At 41.2% G+C, this 18,131-nt stretch overlaps 1 protein-coding gene across 1 annotated transcript; it reads left to right on the top strand.

Annotated features, from left to right (window-relative positions):
• The first annotated feature begins 110 nt into the window (after window positions 1-110).
• Window positions 111-17,587, top strand: LTA4H (leukotriene A4 hydrolase). Its single transcript, XM_082240785.1, has 19 exons — window positions 111-268; window positions 1,922-2,052; window positions 2,584-2,704; window positions 4,083-4,151; window positions 7,912-8,016; window positions 8,168-8,220; window positions 9,053-9,125; window positions 9,843-9,983; window positions 10,189-10,212; window positions 11,129-11,199; window positions 11,316-11,427; window positions 11,904-12,048; window positions 12,139-12,242; window positions 12,890-12,960; window positions 13,639-13,693; window positions 15,171-15,266; window positions 16,153-16,235; window positions 16,871-16,975; window positions 17,135-17,587. The coding sequence occupies exons 1-19, from the start codon at window positions 116-118 to the stop codon at window positions 17,280-17,282; spliced, it is 1,860 nt and encodes a 619-aa protein (XP_082096911.1). The 5' UTR covers window positions 111-115; the 3' UTR covers window positions 17,283-17,587.
• The last annotated feature ends 544 nt before the right edge of the window (window positions 17,588-18,131 follow it).

Below are 18,131 nucleotides of genomic sequence, written 5' to 3'. Positions count from 1 at the left end.
ACTATCTTTCCCAGAATCCCTTTCCCTTAACCCCGCCTCACGAGGAGGGGCCTGTGGCCGGCAGGCCGGCTCTTAAGCGCCGTGGGCCGGCTGGCGTAAAGGCGAGAGCGCAGCCATGGCCGAGGCGGACCCCAGCTCCTTCGCGTCGCCCGGCTGCTGCCGCACCCACCACCTCCACCTGCGCTGCCGCGTGGACTTCGCCAGCCGCTCGCTGAGGGGGACCGCGGCCCTCACCGTGAGGGCGGAGAGGGACAGCCTGCGCCGACTGGTAACTCCTTCCCTAGACGGGCGGGGCGCGGGGCTCTAGGTCTGGAGGGAGAGCGGAGGACCGGCCGCCCTCCGTCGTGGAGCCGGCAGGAGCGCAGGCCCCTCTGTGGGACGGAGGGTAACCGGAAGGGACCCCTGGGAAGCCGCAGCTGCCGCACCGGCTGGAAAGTTACTGGGTGACACCTTCTCCTTTGACGCCTCCTTCGTCCCAGGATAATATCTCTTTCTCCCTCCTCCTCCTACCTGTGGGCGCGTTTATCTTGGAGGAACCCAGCGGAGCTTCCTTTGGAGCAGTGGTTCCCAACCTTTTTTTGGCCATGCCCCTCCTAAGTATCTCTAAAATCCTGATCCCCCCCCCCCCGTGACATATAGTTTATTATTCAATAATTGAACTCCTGTTCCTGTGGAGGAAGCCTAAAGGCCACAACTTGGTCTAAACAAGTTTCCAAATTGCCCCCCTTAAAAATCAAATTGTCCCCCTGTGGGGCATGTGCCCCGCCTTGGGAATCTCAGCATTGGAGGAAACGGGCGTAGGGATTGTGCGCAAAGTTGGCTTGGGCTTCTGTTTTAAGTTGGTTTGTCTTAAGCAGATGCTCTGAGGCTGGCGACTTTCTCTCGTGGCTGCAGCATTTGCATTTTGTTTCCTTGGAAGTTGTACTTTGTCACGCTGGTATGGTAGGTGCTTGCAAAAGCAAGTTCCTCAAGGGCTTCTCTCTCTCTCTCTCTCTCTCTCTCTCTCTCTCTAAACTTAAGTGGCCGAATCCTTGATAAAGAACTGGCGGCGATTGCTAAAGTCTTTCGGTTGATTTGAAGTTGGAGAGATCGCTGGATGTTCTAAATTGTAAACAAAGATCCAAGTCAAGTTTCTCAGTAAAGGGAAGTCTGTCAGTTTCTGGGATATTGTCCCTAATGATTACACAATATCCAAAAAATACTTAATGCACTTCAGGGACTGATATACTTTACTTGGTGCTGCTGTTGTGTAAATAAATGTATGATTTATAATAGTTTCTTCAAGTTGACTCTCCTGGCCACAGAAATGGGTTACACCTGGCCAAAAAAAATCCTACGTATCTTTGTATCGTCAGCTGTTTAGTACTTTGGAGCAATGCCAGTTTCTGTTCTTTGTAAGTACTTGAAGGCACAGAGACTTAAGGTTGTGGAATGAACAGAACATTTTAAGTGAAATACAGCTAACTCTAGATACTGTGTTTTCCTACATCTTAAAAACAGATGTAGAAAACTGGCCACAACATAGCTGCAGTTGTGTAGCTCTGAAGCATATACGGTAATTGTTTGTGCTGTGCAGATAAAGCTTTGCAAGATGCTTGTCTTGTATTCATATAGCACCTAGAGATTGATAGCACCGACTGTTCTGAAAATTGAGCTGGGCAATGCAATCAAGTGCTGCTCAGTCCCCTTTGTCTTGGCAACATAATCCTTTTGCATGACTATGAGGAAAAGCCTGTTAATAACATGCAAGGAAAGGCTGGGCGACATTTTTGAGCCTTTGTAAATGTCTGCTTCTCTATTTCTTTGGGTATTTATGAACAGATAGAATTTATACTGGCAATTTAAAATATTGAGTATATTGATTCAATTTTCAATATATATTAGTGTGTTTGTCAATAATAGCTCATGAACTCACTTACAGGTTTTGGACACAAAGGATCTAACAATACACAAAGTGGTTGTCAATAAGCAAGATGCACAATTTGTTCTTGGGGAACGTCATAGCTTCAAAGGAGCACCGCTGGAAATCACGCTACCTTTTGAGTTGGGAAAGTATGCGTGTTCAGTTTATCCCCCTTTTCTGGTCTCTTGATGATCTTATCTTAAAATGTGCTAGATTAAGAGGCCATGTCATGCTAAACTAGCAGTTGTGCTTGTGTAATATTGTAGCATATGACATGATGCCAGACTTGCAGAAATTTGCTTAAGAGTCTAGCAAAATATACTTAGGTTTTTTCTTGCTATTTTTCTTGCTATAAAATCAGATAAGACTTGTTCCTTGAGGTAGTTATGACTCATTGTCCTGAAATTCTAATATATACCAGTCAATGTATTTGTGAGTTGGGGCTACTGTTGCTCAAGCACAAACAACTTTGTAGTTGTTTGAATGGAAGATTATTTGCCCACTACATACTCTTCATTAACATAATTAAATTGCTTGGCTGTTAAAATTTTAAGAAAATGGCTGCCTAATTTTATCCCTAAATTTGCAGTTACAAATTTAAAAGTTAGAACTTTCCAAAGATGATGGAGGTATCACATCTGACCTGTTCTCAAAAATGCACACTATTCCAATATTCACAGGGGTCAAGATGTGGTTGTAGAGATCACTTTTGAAACGTCTCCAAGGTCTTCAGCTCTCCAATGGTTCACGCCAGAGCAGACATCGGGGAAAAGGCACCCATTTCTCTTCAGTCAGTGTCAGGTGAGCAAACCATTGTTTTCCTTCTCTGCTATGGGCAACCTTTTCCCACATGTTACTTATAGTTTTGTGTATCCTGCACTGCTTCCACTTGACCAAACGGTGCCTGTCAACTGAAATCACTTGAGCCAAGACTGTCTGCCACAGACTCTCTTAAAGTACCGGTATATATCATACAATCTTACAGTATGCTGGGGGAGTGAGTAGCAGTCTGTAAAGGCTCTCAGGATCCCATTGTGTGATAACTCCCCATTGCATAGTGGGTACATTGGCTGGGTGCAAAGGCATAAAAGGCCTCAGTTATATTGGAGCTGAGGAACTGATCTGGTTCTTGCATATCTCAAGAAATTGCACATTCTTTAAAAGAAGTTTTGTGACCTGGTGGCTAAGAGAACAGGGTCATTGTGTCTTGCAAATCTTGTGTACTATCTTCTAAATGTCAGACATTTATGGTTCAACACATTTGTATGAACTATAATACTAAGTGCAACTGTTAATAGGGTTGTAATTCTTTACCAAAGGTCAGAAATAAGCTGATAATAGTGTTGAACAAAATTTGCAAAACGAAATCGTTTTGATACTTAGAACATTAAACCATTTAATTTCCACCAAAGTCAATTGATGATGGAGGTGCTGTCTAGACTTTCCCTGTGGTCTTCTGGAGATGAGCAGTAAAGGGAGAAAACTTTACCCATTTCCTAAAGTCCTTGTACTGGGGTATGAAAATAACTTAGTAGAACCATTCCTGTAAGGAGCTTGCTTTAGATCGATCCATTAGGTGCAGGATGAAGCAGATGTAGGGTGTGCTACCAGGTAAATTCAGAGTTGCTCATAGAATTACACAGGAACAGATATGGTAGGGAGGGGAATGCTTGATAGTTGCTGAATTTTTGGATATAACACTTTTTTGAGGAAGAGTCTAGGAAATTTCCTGTTCAGTTTCCCCCGCAGAAAACCCATATCACTGGTTACTGCCTTTTTATGATTATTTGGAAGCATGTATGTTGTATAAAGTTCTGGAGGGTGCTCTGTTATGACATTTTTGAAGCAATGTTTATAATGTGGTGAGGCAATCTCAAATAGTACATGTGCTTGTGATCTTACTGGTCCACTTGCCTTTCAAACTTCAAATTGCCTTCTAAACTTAGGGGCATTTGATTGGTGGACTGCATTAGGGAATGTGAAATGTATATATGAATTTGAAGCAGGCACATGAGCCTAATTAAATTGTGCCTAGATGTGGTTACTTGGGGGTATTATGCTTTTAATGGTAGCAGTGTAGTGCAAAACTTAAATGTAATATTAAAAAAGTGTTCCTTGTGCATTACTATATTTGCCTGTAAGAATAGCAACCTGTAATCTGTGTCACTTTGTTTTTTAGGCCACACACTGCAGAGCTGTTCTTCCCTGCCAGGACACTCCTTCAGTGAAGCTAACATACTATGCAGAAGTAGGTGAACCTGAAAGCTCTGTACCCCTGAGGTGCAAACTTGGCTCTCTTATTTAGCAGTCATGCATAATCTCAATTAGTGCATTGGTATTCATTAAAACCCTGCCACCAAACTATGCAACTTAAGTGAACATGCAGACAAAAAAACCTGAAAATGTATAGCGAAAAACTCTTGCATTCTTTGCCGGTACCTGATTGTGTTATTTTGTTCGTAAAGCTTTGGTGCACAAATTTAAGTGTCTCCTACTTTATAAGATTCCAGCTGGTTGCCTTATCATGCTCTATCTGGAAGGTGTCACTGTCTTTCAACAAATAGATGGGGTTTGGAGAACTAGGTGTTAGTACAGACCCAGGTGCTGATGTCACTTGCGCATGTCGCAGGGCGTGTGGTCGCCCAATGGTGTGTGTGCACAGGGCCGCTGTAGAACTTGGGGAGGCTTGGCCGCCATGGCCCCACATAGATGGTGCGCCTGTACAGACCAAACAGTAAGATTCTTGCTTAATCAAACTTGTCCATTTCTATAAATCTTGGCTTATGAAGCCAGGGTAGTTATTTGATCTGGAGCCACTCTTGAATATGCAGAAAACCAGTTGGTTAGCCTTCATTGTAAGAGGGCGCCATGGGATAGGTTTTGACAGATTGAATTTGCAATGTTAGAAATAAAATACCTTGTTCCATGGAGGATGGCCCAGCATGTGAGAAACCCTGCCATCTAGTGTCCAAAGGCAGGAAAATTGACTTCTGGAAGCAGCTGGTCTTGTGCGTCCCTTTTCCTGCCTTTTGTCCATGGTGGCTTCTCTATTTAGCTTCAGTTTTTTTCTTTCAAGTGGATTTTTTTCCTTTGACTGCTTCTCTCTCCTGGGTTTGGGTGAGTGTGGAAGAAATGTTTGTATATAAAAGTGACTGTTTGAATCCAACAAGCACATGTCAAGCTGTCTGTTTGTTCTAGTACTTGGCAGAAACTGCTTAGGATTCATAACACAGGAATCTTAACAAATCGGCTAAAGTAAATTGGCTGAGAAGAAGTTTTTCCCACTATAAGCTTACAGTAAAACCAATTTCTATCTTCAGGGAAATCCTTAAAGAAAATGTTGCTAAATAAAGGAGGCTTGAAGATGTTTGTTTTCCCAGCCCAAGGAAGCCAAGCTCTCTGGCTTTGAAAACTTTGTTCTGAAATTGTTCTTATGCTCCATGACATAAGTCCTTTGAACAACTGAGCCATTCAGTAAGCTGGGTAGAGCTTGATCTATTTGCTTATCATCAGACTTGCATGGCAAATTTGCATCAGATAATTAGGAACATATGAAGCTGGCTGGTTCACGCAGTCTCAGAATTTGGGCCCATCTAGCTCAGTATCGCTTGCATCAGGGGTGGGGAACCAGTTTCAGACCATAGCCACATTCCTATGTGGACAACCTTCCGGTGGCCACATGCTAGTGATTGGCAGGGCTGGAGGCAAAAGTGGGCAGAACAACATTGTGAATGTTACCTTTGCACAGGAAGCTAGTTCCCTTATACTTTTACATCCCTCTCTATCCATCCATCCATGAAAGCTTGATCAGAGTTTGAAGACACATTCCAGCAAGGCAAAAACAGTCAAGGAGGTTGCAGAGAAAGTCTGGTCAGGGGTGTTGCTCAGGAGGGTGTGGCTTGGGGGTGGTTCTCCTAGCATTCAGATGAGTGACTCTCGCAGTCCTGCCTGGAGATTTCAAGGACTGGACTTGAAATTATAAAGCATGTTCTCTCTCACTGAGCCACAGCTTCTTCGCTAAAAGAATGGGCACACTGATAGCAGTTACGGGGCTGCATCTTCCAACATCTCAGACTGATCTGGGCCCTGGACAAGGGTTTCTGGAGGGACCAGTGGGATAATTATGTATCAGTAGAGAATGGCCACAGACAGGTTTCATGTAAATTAGTTGCTAAAGCCTGCACCTCAGCAGCAGGAGCCGTGGGGAGCCTTGAACTCATTGCTTTCCTAAGCCTGAAAACAAGATGATCTGGCAGGTGACAAGTCATGTATAGACTGGACCACATGACATCTCCCCAATCTGGTCTTAAGAAAAATCTGAGAAAAGCAGGCATGTTTTTCAGAGATCCATGCAAATATCATAGTCTGGATCAAAAGATTAAGGATGAATGCACGAAGTACATTTTTTAAAAAAATTCCCCTTCCTCCTTCCTTCCCACTTCCTTTAAATTCCTATAAATGTTAATTGTTATTGATACAAAATACAAATGCATGTTACTATACATCATTTCATATCTGCAATTATTGCAATAATTTTGGTAGATACACTTTGATACAACTTTGTTACTATATTCAGAAATGTTTGTTTATTTTAATTTTATGTAATTGTTGCATGTCATATGCTCTAGTGTAAACGAAGGTAGATGGATATATCAATGCTGCAGTCATGTTAAAAAGCTTAACGCTGATAATGAATAAAACTGTTACCAAGAAAAAGAGGGGAGGTTAGGAAAGAAGAAAAGTGTAGGCAGGATCTTGAGGGTACATGTTGCAGCCACACTGCTGAACCCAAGGAGGCCTGGGCATGACCAGTGCCTGCTGGGAAATCACTGGGAAATTCCATGTGCTTCACTTTGAATTCTGTAGTGGAAGAAGATGGGCAATAAATGTTACCAATAAATAAAGCAAAGAACATTTTACAACCTAGTCTCATGCAAACTGTCTATGCTGCAGCCTCAACCCAGCAACTTTTCAAGTTGCTGCGGTGTTGCTGTTTGTGTAAATTGCACCTTAGAACACACTTAAAACATTCAAGGGTATAATTTACCCTTGCCTATAAAGAATGCCGTAAGAAACAGATGGATATAAAGTTAAGCTTATTGGAAATCAGAATCTCTTGCTTACCAGCCCCAGACACTTTATTACCCATAACCAGATGGCAGAGTGACAAGTTTTGCATCATTTGTGCCAGATTTGTCATGATAAGCACTTAAATAGCTGAAGAGGGTGGTTGTGAGAATGCAGTTTCAGCACTTAGAACTCCAGAATGTGGAAACTGCTGTGGCATTATTAACATAGCTGACTCAACATTTTAACATCAAATCCACATGTTCTCCTTGAGAGTAGCTTTCTTTATGCATTGCAAAACATATAGGAGGTTGCTTTTGTCAGAAATCTGGAGACGGATATGTTGGTGGTTGGTTGCTCAATGTTGGGTGCAGGTTCCCAGGCCTCTGTCTTATGGGCTGTTAAGCCCTTGCACAGTTGTTGTTGTTGGTTTTTTTTTAAGAGTTGATGGGGAAAACAAAGCAGGCCAGGACCATGGGAGGCAGTTTTAACCTTTTATCTTCTGTCACACTTCCAGTCTAATTTGGGGCAGAGGACCTGCAACACTTCTTACCTGCCAGAAAGTGTTTTACTGTCCACACAGCACTGCTCAAAGTGTACGTCTTATGGGTGTCTTTTTGCAGGAACAGTCACTGCTCATTCTCTCCAAGAGATCAGTATGTTACAGGGAACCAAAAGATCAAAATTGCACATTGGCATGTGTTACTTGTGATCAAGTAACTTGATGTTTGTCATGACACCGGGGAATGTGTCACTTAACACTTCTGAAAAACCCAGGTGTGAGCATGGCAGAAAATAAGGGGAGCTTTCAGGTAAGGCGAGAAGTGAATTATTTCTGAGCTGCACTGCTACAGAATTGCCATTCTAGGGTATCATTGCCTGCAAGGTGTGCAATAGTTAACATATTAAATAAAAACAAATATATTTTTGTACTTCACTAGATATCGGTTCCGAATGAGCTGGTGGCACTTATGAGTGCCAAGAGAGATGGAGACTTGCCTGACCCAGAAGAAAGCACAAGGAAGATATACCGCTTCATACAAAATGTAAGCCATTATGCACTTTCAGACCACAGAATGCAGATATGCATCATTTCATGGAGCAATTGGATAACTTTGGCTTCAGCCTTGTAGGTGCAAAATATGTGACATGGAGCACTGTTATTGTTTCTATTATTTTTCTCTCCTTTGGGGTTAGGTTCCAATACCCTGCTATCTGATTGCTTTAGTTGTTGGTGCTTTGGAAAGCAGGTGAGTATTACTCAATAACTGCAGAAATTCCTCAATTTGTAAAGTGTAGAAATTGCCTGAGCCTGTCCTCTCTCAAGGGCTCAAGACTAGGCTGCGGCCTATTTATCAATATTGCTACAATATCACTTTGGAGGACGGTAAAAATGATTCAGTAGGATTCATATCTGAACAGGAATCTGAAAGCACACTTCATCTGTTGTTCTACACTGGCTGCTAACAGAACATTATAGTTCAATCTAGCTTGGGACAGGCAAGACAACTTTCTACCTTTCTAATCACTTTGTATGCAGTAAGAACGGGCTGTTTTGGAAGCGATTTCTAGAATTAGACAGTATTTCTTTTGTTGCTTCCTCACTGAAGAATATAGTTGAGTTTCTGGAAGAAGTAGAAGTTGCAGGTGCATGACTGGTACATGCACATTGTTTGGGCAATGCATCTTTGCACCAGTCCTTCCAGGTCACTCCAGTTGTTGGGCTACAGAATACTTAAATAAAGAGGAGTGTGAATATCATGACTAAGTATGACAAAGGCTGGCAGGGAGAACTTGCTTGCAAAAGGAAAAGTGTTGAAGGGTTTCTTGAAGCCCTGTCACCTTCTCCTAATGCACAAACTCTGGCCAGGATATGGACTTATGTCTGCACCAATCATTGGAACCAGAGGCAATTAAAGGAACTGTTCACATCAGCCTTTCAATAATGCTTTTACAGCCACTTGCTTGCCCCAGCTACTAAAATGTTCACAAACATCTGCATTGAAATTTTCGCTAAGAAATAAGCAGCCAGGAAATCCAAGATGGTATTCCTGGTTTTTCTGACTGAATTTTGTTCTTCAGAGAGATTGGTCCCAGAACTTTGGTGTGGGCTGAAAAGGAGCTTGTGGACAAATCGGCACATGAATTTTCAGAGGTTAGTGAAAATTATGGCTATATGACTTTGGTATATTGTGAAAAGATGAATAGCTGGTAGAGGCAGTGATCATTTTAGCTATATCTAATTTACATGTAGTTGCCGATGCACAGGTGCTTTTGGACCTGGAAGATGGCAGAACGGGCAGGGCTTAGCTGACATTTGTGGGGGCTGGGAATGGAGCCTCTGTGTGAAATGGCCATTGCCTGTACTTAATTATTCCTTAGATGGCTGTACATTTTGCATAAGAAACGCAAACTTGAGTGTTCTCCCAAGACCCTATGTAAAGCAAACATAGCAAGTTTGAACATTAAAAGCTAATTGACTAAGCTGACTGCATTCCTCAGCTTCAAGATAGTCTCAGAGGATCGCTCCACAACTGTCACCTGCATATAAGATGATTTGAAAGTGATTGTATCCTACCTCTATCACAATTGTGTTTTCTAATTAAAAATGCCATATTTGTGACAGGTTTGTAAGTTCTTTCCCACTTCTTAAAATATGAAGCCACTTGTATTATTTCCCCACTAATAATGACTTTACAGATTTCCTGAATTTCAAGTCAGGAGGGACTTGGTTTCTGTTGTCTGAGTAAAATTCATTCTGTACGAACAGGTCAGTTACTATCCTGCCTGTGATGTATCTTATCTCACTAATTGGGCATTACCTGTATATATATTAGAACCAATTTTAGTTCACTGACCTCTTTTTTTTCAGACAGAAGCCATGCTGAAAATTGCAGAAGACCTAGCAGGTCCTTATGTATGGGGTCAGTATGACTTGCTAGTGTTGCCACCATCATTTCCATATGGTGGTATGGAGAACCCCTGCCTCACTTTTGTGACTCCCACATTACTGGTAAGTGTGTCTCCCTCTCTTATGGGTTACATTACATAGCTTTCCTTAGGACATCACATTAAAGCCATTTAGAGTTTGGGACTTGCATGGTGGCTTTCATTTTGCTAAGTGACCTTAACTTAGCCTGAATTCGGAAATGATACTATATTAATCTTTCATCTGACATGGATTAGAGAGGTAACTTTTTGATTTCTGTTTGCTGCAGGCTGGTGACAGATCATTATCCAATGTAAGTATAAGTCCAGCTGTATTCAAGTATTTATACTGAAGGTGCTCTTTCCCCCTGAAATCTAAACAAGGTGGCTGAAACATTAGGTGCTATGTATGTTTTCTAAGCAGTAATCATACTTGGAATAGACGTAGACCACTGAAATGAATGAAATTTATTTTAGAATTTGACTAACATTGGAGATCACCTACTATTTCTCACTGTTTACTTGTCTTGTAAGTGTTTAAACTTCAATATTAAGAAACTGAAAATGTTGCAACTTTATAGAGTTCTGCACAATACAGTCTGCTCAGTTAACACTTAGACCAACTGTTCTCAAAGCATTACGTGAATTAAAAAAAGACAACAAATTATGGTGAATTAAAAAGACGACAATAACAACAGTGGTAGTAGCTGCTGGAGTGGAGGTAGCTGGTGATCTGGAAATCAGATCTATGGAGACTCACTAAGATATTGTACATTAAACCTGCCTTTCTTGGAACAAGTGTGGTTTTATTTTTATGTTGTAAGTTGTTTTGGGACCCTCTTCTGTGTGTGAGAAAGCCCAAAAAATGTATTTAGGATCATGGAGTTGCTGGTCCTCCCCCCTTTTTAAAAAAATAAAAAGGCTTCTCTATTGAAACCATAATAAAGCTGAAACCAAACAAATTTTAAAATGTTAGGTTAGATGCCACTAAAATGTGTAACAATTTCAACAGTATTTTGCATTTTGGGAGTTGATGATTAATTTCAGTGGAGGATAACCCAAGTACCTCCATGTAAATTGAAGCAACTTCCCCATGGTTATTACCATGTCTGCATGGGGCCAGTTTAGGGCATCTTTGGCACCTAAGTGGCACCCTCCTTTCTGTTATGGATATGTGTGTTTGTGACAAAAGAGACCGCTATGTGCTTATGCCACTTCTGTACATTTCAGGTTATCGCCCATGAAATTTCTCATAGCTGGACTGGGAATTTGGTAACAAACAAGACCTGGGAGCATTTTTGGTAGGTGAAATCCATGTGCTTTTAAGGCGTACTTGGCTTTCTTTTGGTGTGTGTTTAACTCATTAAAAGATTTCTCTAATTTACAGAAATAATGACTTGTGCGCTTGGTGTTTCAGGCTAAACGAAGGACACACAGTTTACTTGGAACGCAGGATTGGTGGCCGGCTCTTCGGTGAGCAGTTCAGGCATTTCCAAGCTCAGGGAGGCTGGAGAGAATTGCAGAACACGGTGAGTGCTTCTGGTTGATTTGAAAAGTAACTTACACATAACTTTTCTTCAGAAACACTGGGCACATGTAAAATTAAGAGCAAATTTATTTTATCTGGTATTGCAGATAGAATTAATTTCTGCTCTATATTGCTGTAATTATCTTTAGAAAAGTTCTATTCTGCCTTTTGGCCTCTAAGGCAGCTTCCAGATTAACAAGCACAATTTCAGTAAAAATTGGAGGGAAATAAACAGTATATCAATTAAATAACAAAGCAGCAGTATAAGCATGGCATAAAATCAATGAGTAAGTTTTAAAATACATTCCAGTGCAGGAGATGAATTAGGATACAAATACTTTGTTACCCTCCGAAAACACACAAGAGGAACAATCAGACTTCTTTTGGGAGGAAGTTCAGCAATCTGGTTGCTGCCAGGTAGAGTTCTGTTACAACTTACAAGCACATCAGTTTCCAGCAATATGTCTCTCTTTCTAGATTAACACCCTTGGAAGCACAAACCCTGTGACTCACCTGATTCCTAATTTGAAAGAAGTAGATCCTGATGTTGCATATTCTTCTGTTCCGTATGAGAAAGGCTCTGCTTTACTACTTTATCTAGAACAGCTTCTTGGAGGGCCAGGTATTGGTTAATTTGCTTTTAAATATGTGTGGCTTTTTTTTCCCTGTTGCAGCACTTTATTTCTGGTTAATGCATCTTATATGTTCCCAGATGTCTTCATTGGCTTCTTGAGGGCATACATCCAGCAGTTTGCATACAAGAGCATAGACACGGAAGACTGGAAGAATTTCCTGTACTCCTACTTCAAGGACAAGGTTAGGTGCTAATCTTCCAATTCAAGATGCTGGAGTGTAACCCCATCAAGAGCAGCCAGCCTCCAATCCCTTTGGCTATGCAACAAATGTCAGCAAGAGTTATAGTGTCATAGGAAAGTAAACTTCCATCTAGAAAAAACTTGTACTGCAGCTACCCCTCTCTCCTAAAAGTTCCCATATTGCAGAGATATGTGTACCTCTCCTGATTAGCTGCCTGCTTACTTGTGTTTATCATGCAACAACAGTGTTAATTGAAAAGTTTAAGCTGACAATGAGTCATTCTCCCCGCCTCCCCAAAAATCCACTTTGCTGAATGATTTTTTGAGGGCTTAGTCTTCTGAAGTCTGTAGCTTTCAGTTTCATAAGGCCTTCTCAATTATGCCATCTTTGCTGTGTCATCAGTGTCGCAGAATGCTGGTAGAACCACACATTACACTGTTATATGGAATTAAGCATGAAAGGAGTAGAAGAAACCTCAGATTTCCTAATTCAAGTTAGTCAAATCATTTCATTGTATATGTGATTCCCATTAAAATTATCAATGAACAGTTAAAAACAAATCTTCAAAAATATTGGAATCAATATGAGTTTCAAAGAAATAAAACACTTCCAAGATTTTGGGTAATTTGTTGGTCTGTTCATTTTAGGCTGACCTTCTTAACAAAGTTGACTGGAATGCATGGATGAACACTCCTGGCATGCCTCCAGTAAAACCAACGTAAGCACATAATCTTTTTGTGTAACATTTCTGTTTGTTTTGAAAGAGCACCTCTGTATAATAATAATCATGTTTATTTAATTATAATGTAATTTAAATTAAATATATAATTAGAGCTATTTATATAGCTGAATTTATTAGAATTTAATATTCAGTTATATATTTAATAAAAATATATCCTTGATTATATTAGATCCTTAATGTAATCACTTTTCCCATTTTTATTTTTTTTAATTTATGGTCAATTATATATATGTATATTCCCTAACTTGATTTGATCCTTTTGGACTGGGGTAAGAAATGTTTTAAGTATGACTATAGCCAATGATCTAAATGCAACATAAGCATGTCTCTTTCAATAATAAAAAATATTCCTCAAACACCTGCACAATTTTGGTTATGCCAATTTCTAAATGTGTCTGCTCTATAAAATGTCCCTTTAGACTTCATTTTCCATTTTCTACTGTTGGTTGTAACAGTAATATAGTCTATTCTATTTCTTCAAAGCCAGATGTGATCAGTGAGGAGTATAAAAGAGAGCTGCTCATAAACTATATTGTAGCAGCTGGCAAGATAGAATTTGGATATGTGCTCTAGATACAAATGTATGTGTTCTGGGTATGTTCAAGATACAAACATTTTCTAAACAAGACATACTCATTTTTATGTCTTCACCAGGTATGATTCAACACTGTCAAATGCTTGTGTTGCCTTGAGTCAAAGATGGGTCAAAGTGAGTTAATGTTGTGTTAAACATATGTTGAGTGAATTACTTGTAAGTGTTGTATTTTGCATTGTCTTTCAACATGCATAACTGGGGATTCAATGCAATGTAGAATTTAGTAAAGTCAATTTATAATTGAGGCAAACTTCAGATTTTATTGAATTTTTTATTTAACTTCAGACTTCATTATTTTTTTTACATGAGCTTGCAAACTTCTCTTACATTAGAGGCAGTAAATGTGGTATAATAATAATAATAATAATAATAATAATAATAATAATAATTTTTTATTTATACCCCGCCCTCCCCAGCCAAGGCCGGGCTCAGAGCGGCTTACAAGCAATAATAAAAACAAGATGAATGATTACAACTTAAAAACAAAAATAAAATACAACATTAAAATAATGGAACATTAAAATATTAAAATGTAGCCTCATTGCAGGAGAAGGAAAAGAAAAAAGAAAATGGGGGGGAGGGAATCAAATTGGCTCCAAGCCAAAGGCCAGGCGGAACAACTCTGTCTTACAGGCCCTGCGGAAAGAAATCAGATCCTGCAGGGCCCTGGTCTCATGAGACAGAGCGTTCCACCAAGTTGGGGCCAGTGCTGAAAAGGCCCTGGCTCTGGTTGAAGCCAATCTAACTTCCTTAGGGCCTGGGACCACTAGGGTGTTGTTATTTATGGACCTTGAGGCTCTCCGTGGGGCATACCAGGTGAGGCGGTCCCGTAGGTACGAGGGTCCTAGGCCGTGAAGGGCTTTAAAGGTCAAAAGCAGCACCTTAAATCTGACCCTGTACTCCACCGGGAGCCAGTGCAGCTTGAAAAGCACTGGATGAATATGCTCCCATGGCAGAGACCCCGTGAGGAGCCTCGCTGCAGCATTCTGTACCCGCTGGAGTTTCTGGGACAGCTTCAAGGGCAGCCCCACATAGAGCGAATTACAGTAGTCAAGCCTGGAGATGACTGTCGCATGGATCACTATGGCCAGGTCGGGGGAGATAGGGTGTTGGAGGCTGGGCAGATCAGATAAAGAGAAGGGGCTATTGCTCAAAAGCTAAGGCATTTTCTGAATCTTCCTTCAGGGTTGTGGCTGCTGTCTCAGCCTGCCTCTCTAGTCTGGTGCTGTTTTAAGAACAAGTTAGTCATAATACAGTACTTTATTCATGATTTGATTATGGATCGGGGCATAGATAGAGGTGGGTTGGGCTGATTTGATCCACTTGTGCCCATCTGGGTATCTACTGACACATTAGCTGAAAGGTCACTGTAATTCATAAGAATTCCATGCAGATAGCATTCCTCCCAAGAGGAAAGAATCCAGAGCCCTTGAGTTATTCTTTTGACTTTTATATATCCAAATGAGGTTTTCTAAACAAATTAAATTCAAATCTTAACTGCTGGTGTTTAGAACCAAAGACAATACCCCCCCCCTGTAATTTCTTAAAGGCCTGCTTCTCTAATTTCCTCCTAATTCTGCTTGTCTTATAGGCCACGGAAAACGATCTTGGCTCCTTCAGCTCAGCTGATATAAAAGAGTTGTCTTCACACCAGCTTATTGAGTTTCTTGCACTACTGCTGCTGGAGGTAAATATAGGCAAAAGGGGTTTTTTTACCTTTCAGGATAAACGTTTGTGGCACCATCTTGTTGCGTTTCCAAGTTTGTAGAGTGAAATTTAGGGGAGGTTGGCATCTGTTTGTCTCAAGAGACAATGGAGGAGTGCTGTTGGAAGGTTTCAGTTCCTGTTGTGGCTATAGAGACAGATGCAGGAGAGGCGTGTTTTGTTGCAGCTGGGGCAGATGAAGGCGTCCAGTTATTAGTCATAGCATGTTCATTTCTCTCTTCCAATGACTGTTAGATCTTGTCATCTTAGTAGATAAGAGACTAAGTCTTAGTCTTAGTCGTACCTTAGTCTAAGTCTTAGTCGTACCTTGGTTCACGAACGCCTTGCGAGTCAAATGTTTTGGCTCCCGAACGCTGCAAACCCGGAAGTGAGTGTTCTGGTTTGCAAATGTTCTTTGGAACACAAATGTCTGACACGGCTTCCGCGGCTTCCGCTTGCAGGAGCTTCCTGCAGCCAATTGGAAGCCATGCCTTGGCTTCTGAACGTTCTGGAAGTTGAAAGGACTTCCAGAACGGATTCCATTTGACTTCCGATGTACCACTGTACTGCCAACTTATTGCTGTGCTTATATAGAATTGTAGAACCACTGTGGGATGTTGGTATCTTGTCCTACTTTTCTGACCACCCTGAACAGTATGAATGCACTTTGGCAGCAGACTGCAGAATGAGCGTCATTTTGTTGCTTACAACTTTGGTCTGTGTCATTTCAGAAACACGTGGGCCTATTGTGCGGGCACAATGGCTTACTTGCTTCAGGGGTGAACTCTAGAGCTGGCACAATTATTTAGAAGTGAAGAGTTGATGACTTGATGTTGCTTTTCTTTGTACCCCTTGTTTTATATTTTTAGAATCCCCTTCCAGTGAGCCATGTAAGGCGAATGCAGGAAGTTTATGACTTCAATGCTGTGAACAACTCTGAAATTAGATTCAGGTTTGTAAAATGTAGGAATATTCTGAAATTTTACGAATGTAATGGATCGATACTATATGGTAGTAACTTTTATTAAATCTGCAGTCGAATTGCCTGTTATATGTAAAATATAAATGAAAGCACAAGTACATAGAAGTGAGCAGTGATGTGTGTGCACATTCATACCTGAGGTTGTAAAACAACTGTGAAAACAAATAATCCTGTTCGTCCCTGGTATAGATCCCTGAAAGTAGTTTTGAATACTGTCCAGCCAGGAACAGCTGGTTGCAAAGTTCTAAACTTACCTGTTTATTTAGAGATACATGCAAGCATGTGGTTTGTGGGGCCCTAACATCTTGCCAATGAGATCCAAATTCATTGAATAAGCAATCTTAGATGCAGAATAAACTATGCAAGCATTTTAAATATATATAAATTTAAAGATTATTACTTGCATCCCACATTTCCTTCAAAGAGCAAAGGGGTGGTGTAAATGGTTTGGTCTTCACAGAATCCCTGTGAGGTAGATTAGATTGTGACAGTGACTGTCCCAAAGTATCCCCGGTCCTAGTCCCAACTCTTTGGAGACTGCTTGTTGTTAAACTTGGATTTTCTTGATCTTGATTTAGCTAACTAAGGCTAATTCTGCTTTTCAGATGGCTGCGCCTCTGCATTCAAGCCAACTGGGAAGATGCCATTCCTTTGGCCCTGAAGATGGCTACAGAACAAGGCAGAATGAAATTCACTCGTCCTTTGTTTAAGTAAGACAATTACCTAAGCAGGCAGGCAGTGGTTCAATATAGGAAGTTCTCTGCATCTTACATGTTAAATATGTACAAAGCGGTTCTTCAAAGATAAATGGTACTTGTCTTGATTTTTTAAAAAGTCATTTAAAATTTATTTTGTGGCGTCTATTTCAGGGACCTCTATAAATTTGACAAATCCCGTGCTCAAGCTGTCAGCGCTTTCCACCAGCACAAGGCTTCCATGCATCCAGTGACTGCGATGTTGGTAACCAAAGACCTGGGACTCGACGGACAAACAGCCCAACCTTTGCAGCAGACCTAAGGATCAACTCCGATATGAGTTTCTTCTCCCCACTCCCTCCGTGAAAAAGAATCATTGTAACTTGCATGTTTGATTACTGAACTAGCTTTCTGTTCTGATGCTGAATCAATAAGCGCCCCCCTGCCCCCACCCCTGATTATTCATGCTGGCATCTCAATCTTGTGCCTCATTTAAAATTCTGCAAAACTGGGAAAAAATAAGATATATTTTGACACTGCATTTGGCACTTCACCACAAGTAGCATTCATAGTTTTGCTACATGTACTGCTTTATTTGAAGCAATAAATCTTTTATGATAAATCGGATTGTCTTTCCGTATATTTAATTGCCTCCAGTATACAGAGTAAAGGTAAAGGGACCCCTGACCATTAGGTCCAGTCGTAGCCGACTCTGGGGTTGCAGTGCTCATCTCGCTTTATTGGCCAAAGGAGCCGGTGTACAGCTTCCAGGTCATGTGGCCGGCATGACGAAGCCGCTTCTGGCGAACCAGAGCAGCACATGGAAACACCGTTTACCTTCCCGCCGGAGCAGTACCTATTTATCTACTTGCACTTTGACATGCTTTCGAACTGCTAGGTTGGCAGGAGCAGGGACCGAGCAACGGGAGCTCACCCCGTCGTGGGGATTCGAACCGCCAACCTTCTGATCAGCAAGTCCTAGGCTCTGTTGTTTAACCCACAGCACCACCCGCGTCCCAGTATACAGAGTATGGCATGCAAAAAGCTACTGTCTAGCCCTTGCATTCCCAGTGGTGGTTGGGACCAGAACTGGTGTTGGGTGTGAAACACAAACATGCACATGCGCTCTTCCCCCTCCATATATATACTCTCATGCATACCCTTCCATTCC

The sequence above is a fragment of the Podarcis vaucheri genome, assembly GCF_965113315.1.
Source record: "Podarcis vaucheri genome assembly, chromosome: 10".
Lineage (NCBI taxonomy): Eukaryota > Metazoa > Chordata > Lepidosauria > Squamata > Lacertidae > Podarcis > Podarcis vaucheri.
Note: the sequence above shows the minus strand (reverse complement) of the source record. Positions and strands in the feature narration are given on the sequence as shown.

Coding starts and splice junctions, on each gene's coding strand:
- LTA4H (XM_082240785.1), top strand. CDS start 116: ATGGCCGAGGCGGACCCCAGCTCCTTCGCGTCGCCCGGCTGCTGCCGC. Junction 2,705..4,082: donor TTCTCTTCAGTCAGTGTCAG/GTGAGCAAACCA, acceptor TTTGTTTTTTAG/GCCACACACTGCAGAGCTGT. Junction 9,984..10,188: donor TTGTGACTCCCACATTACTG/GTAAGTGTGTCT, acceptor TGTTTGCTGCAG/GCTGGTGACAGATCATTATC.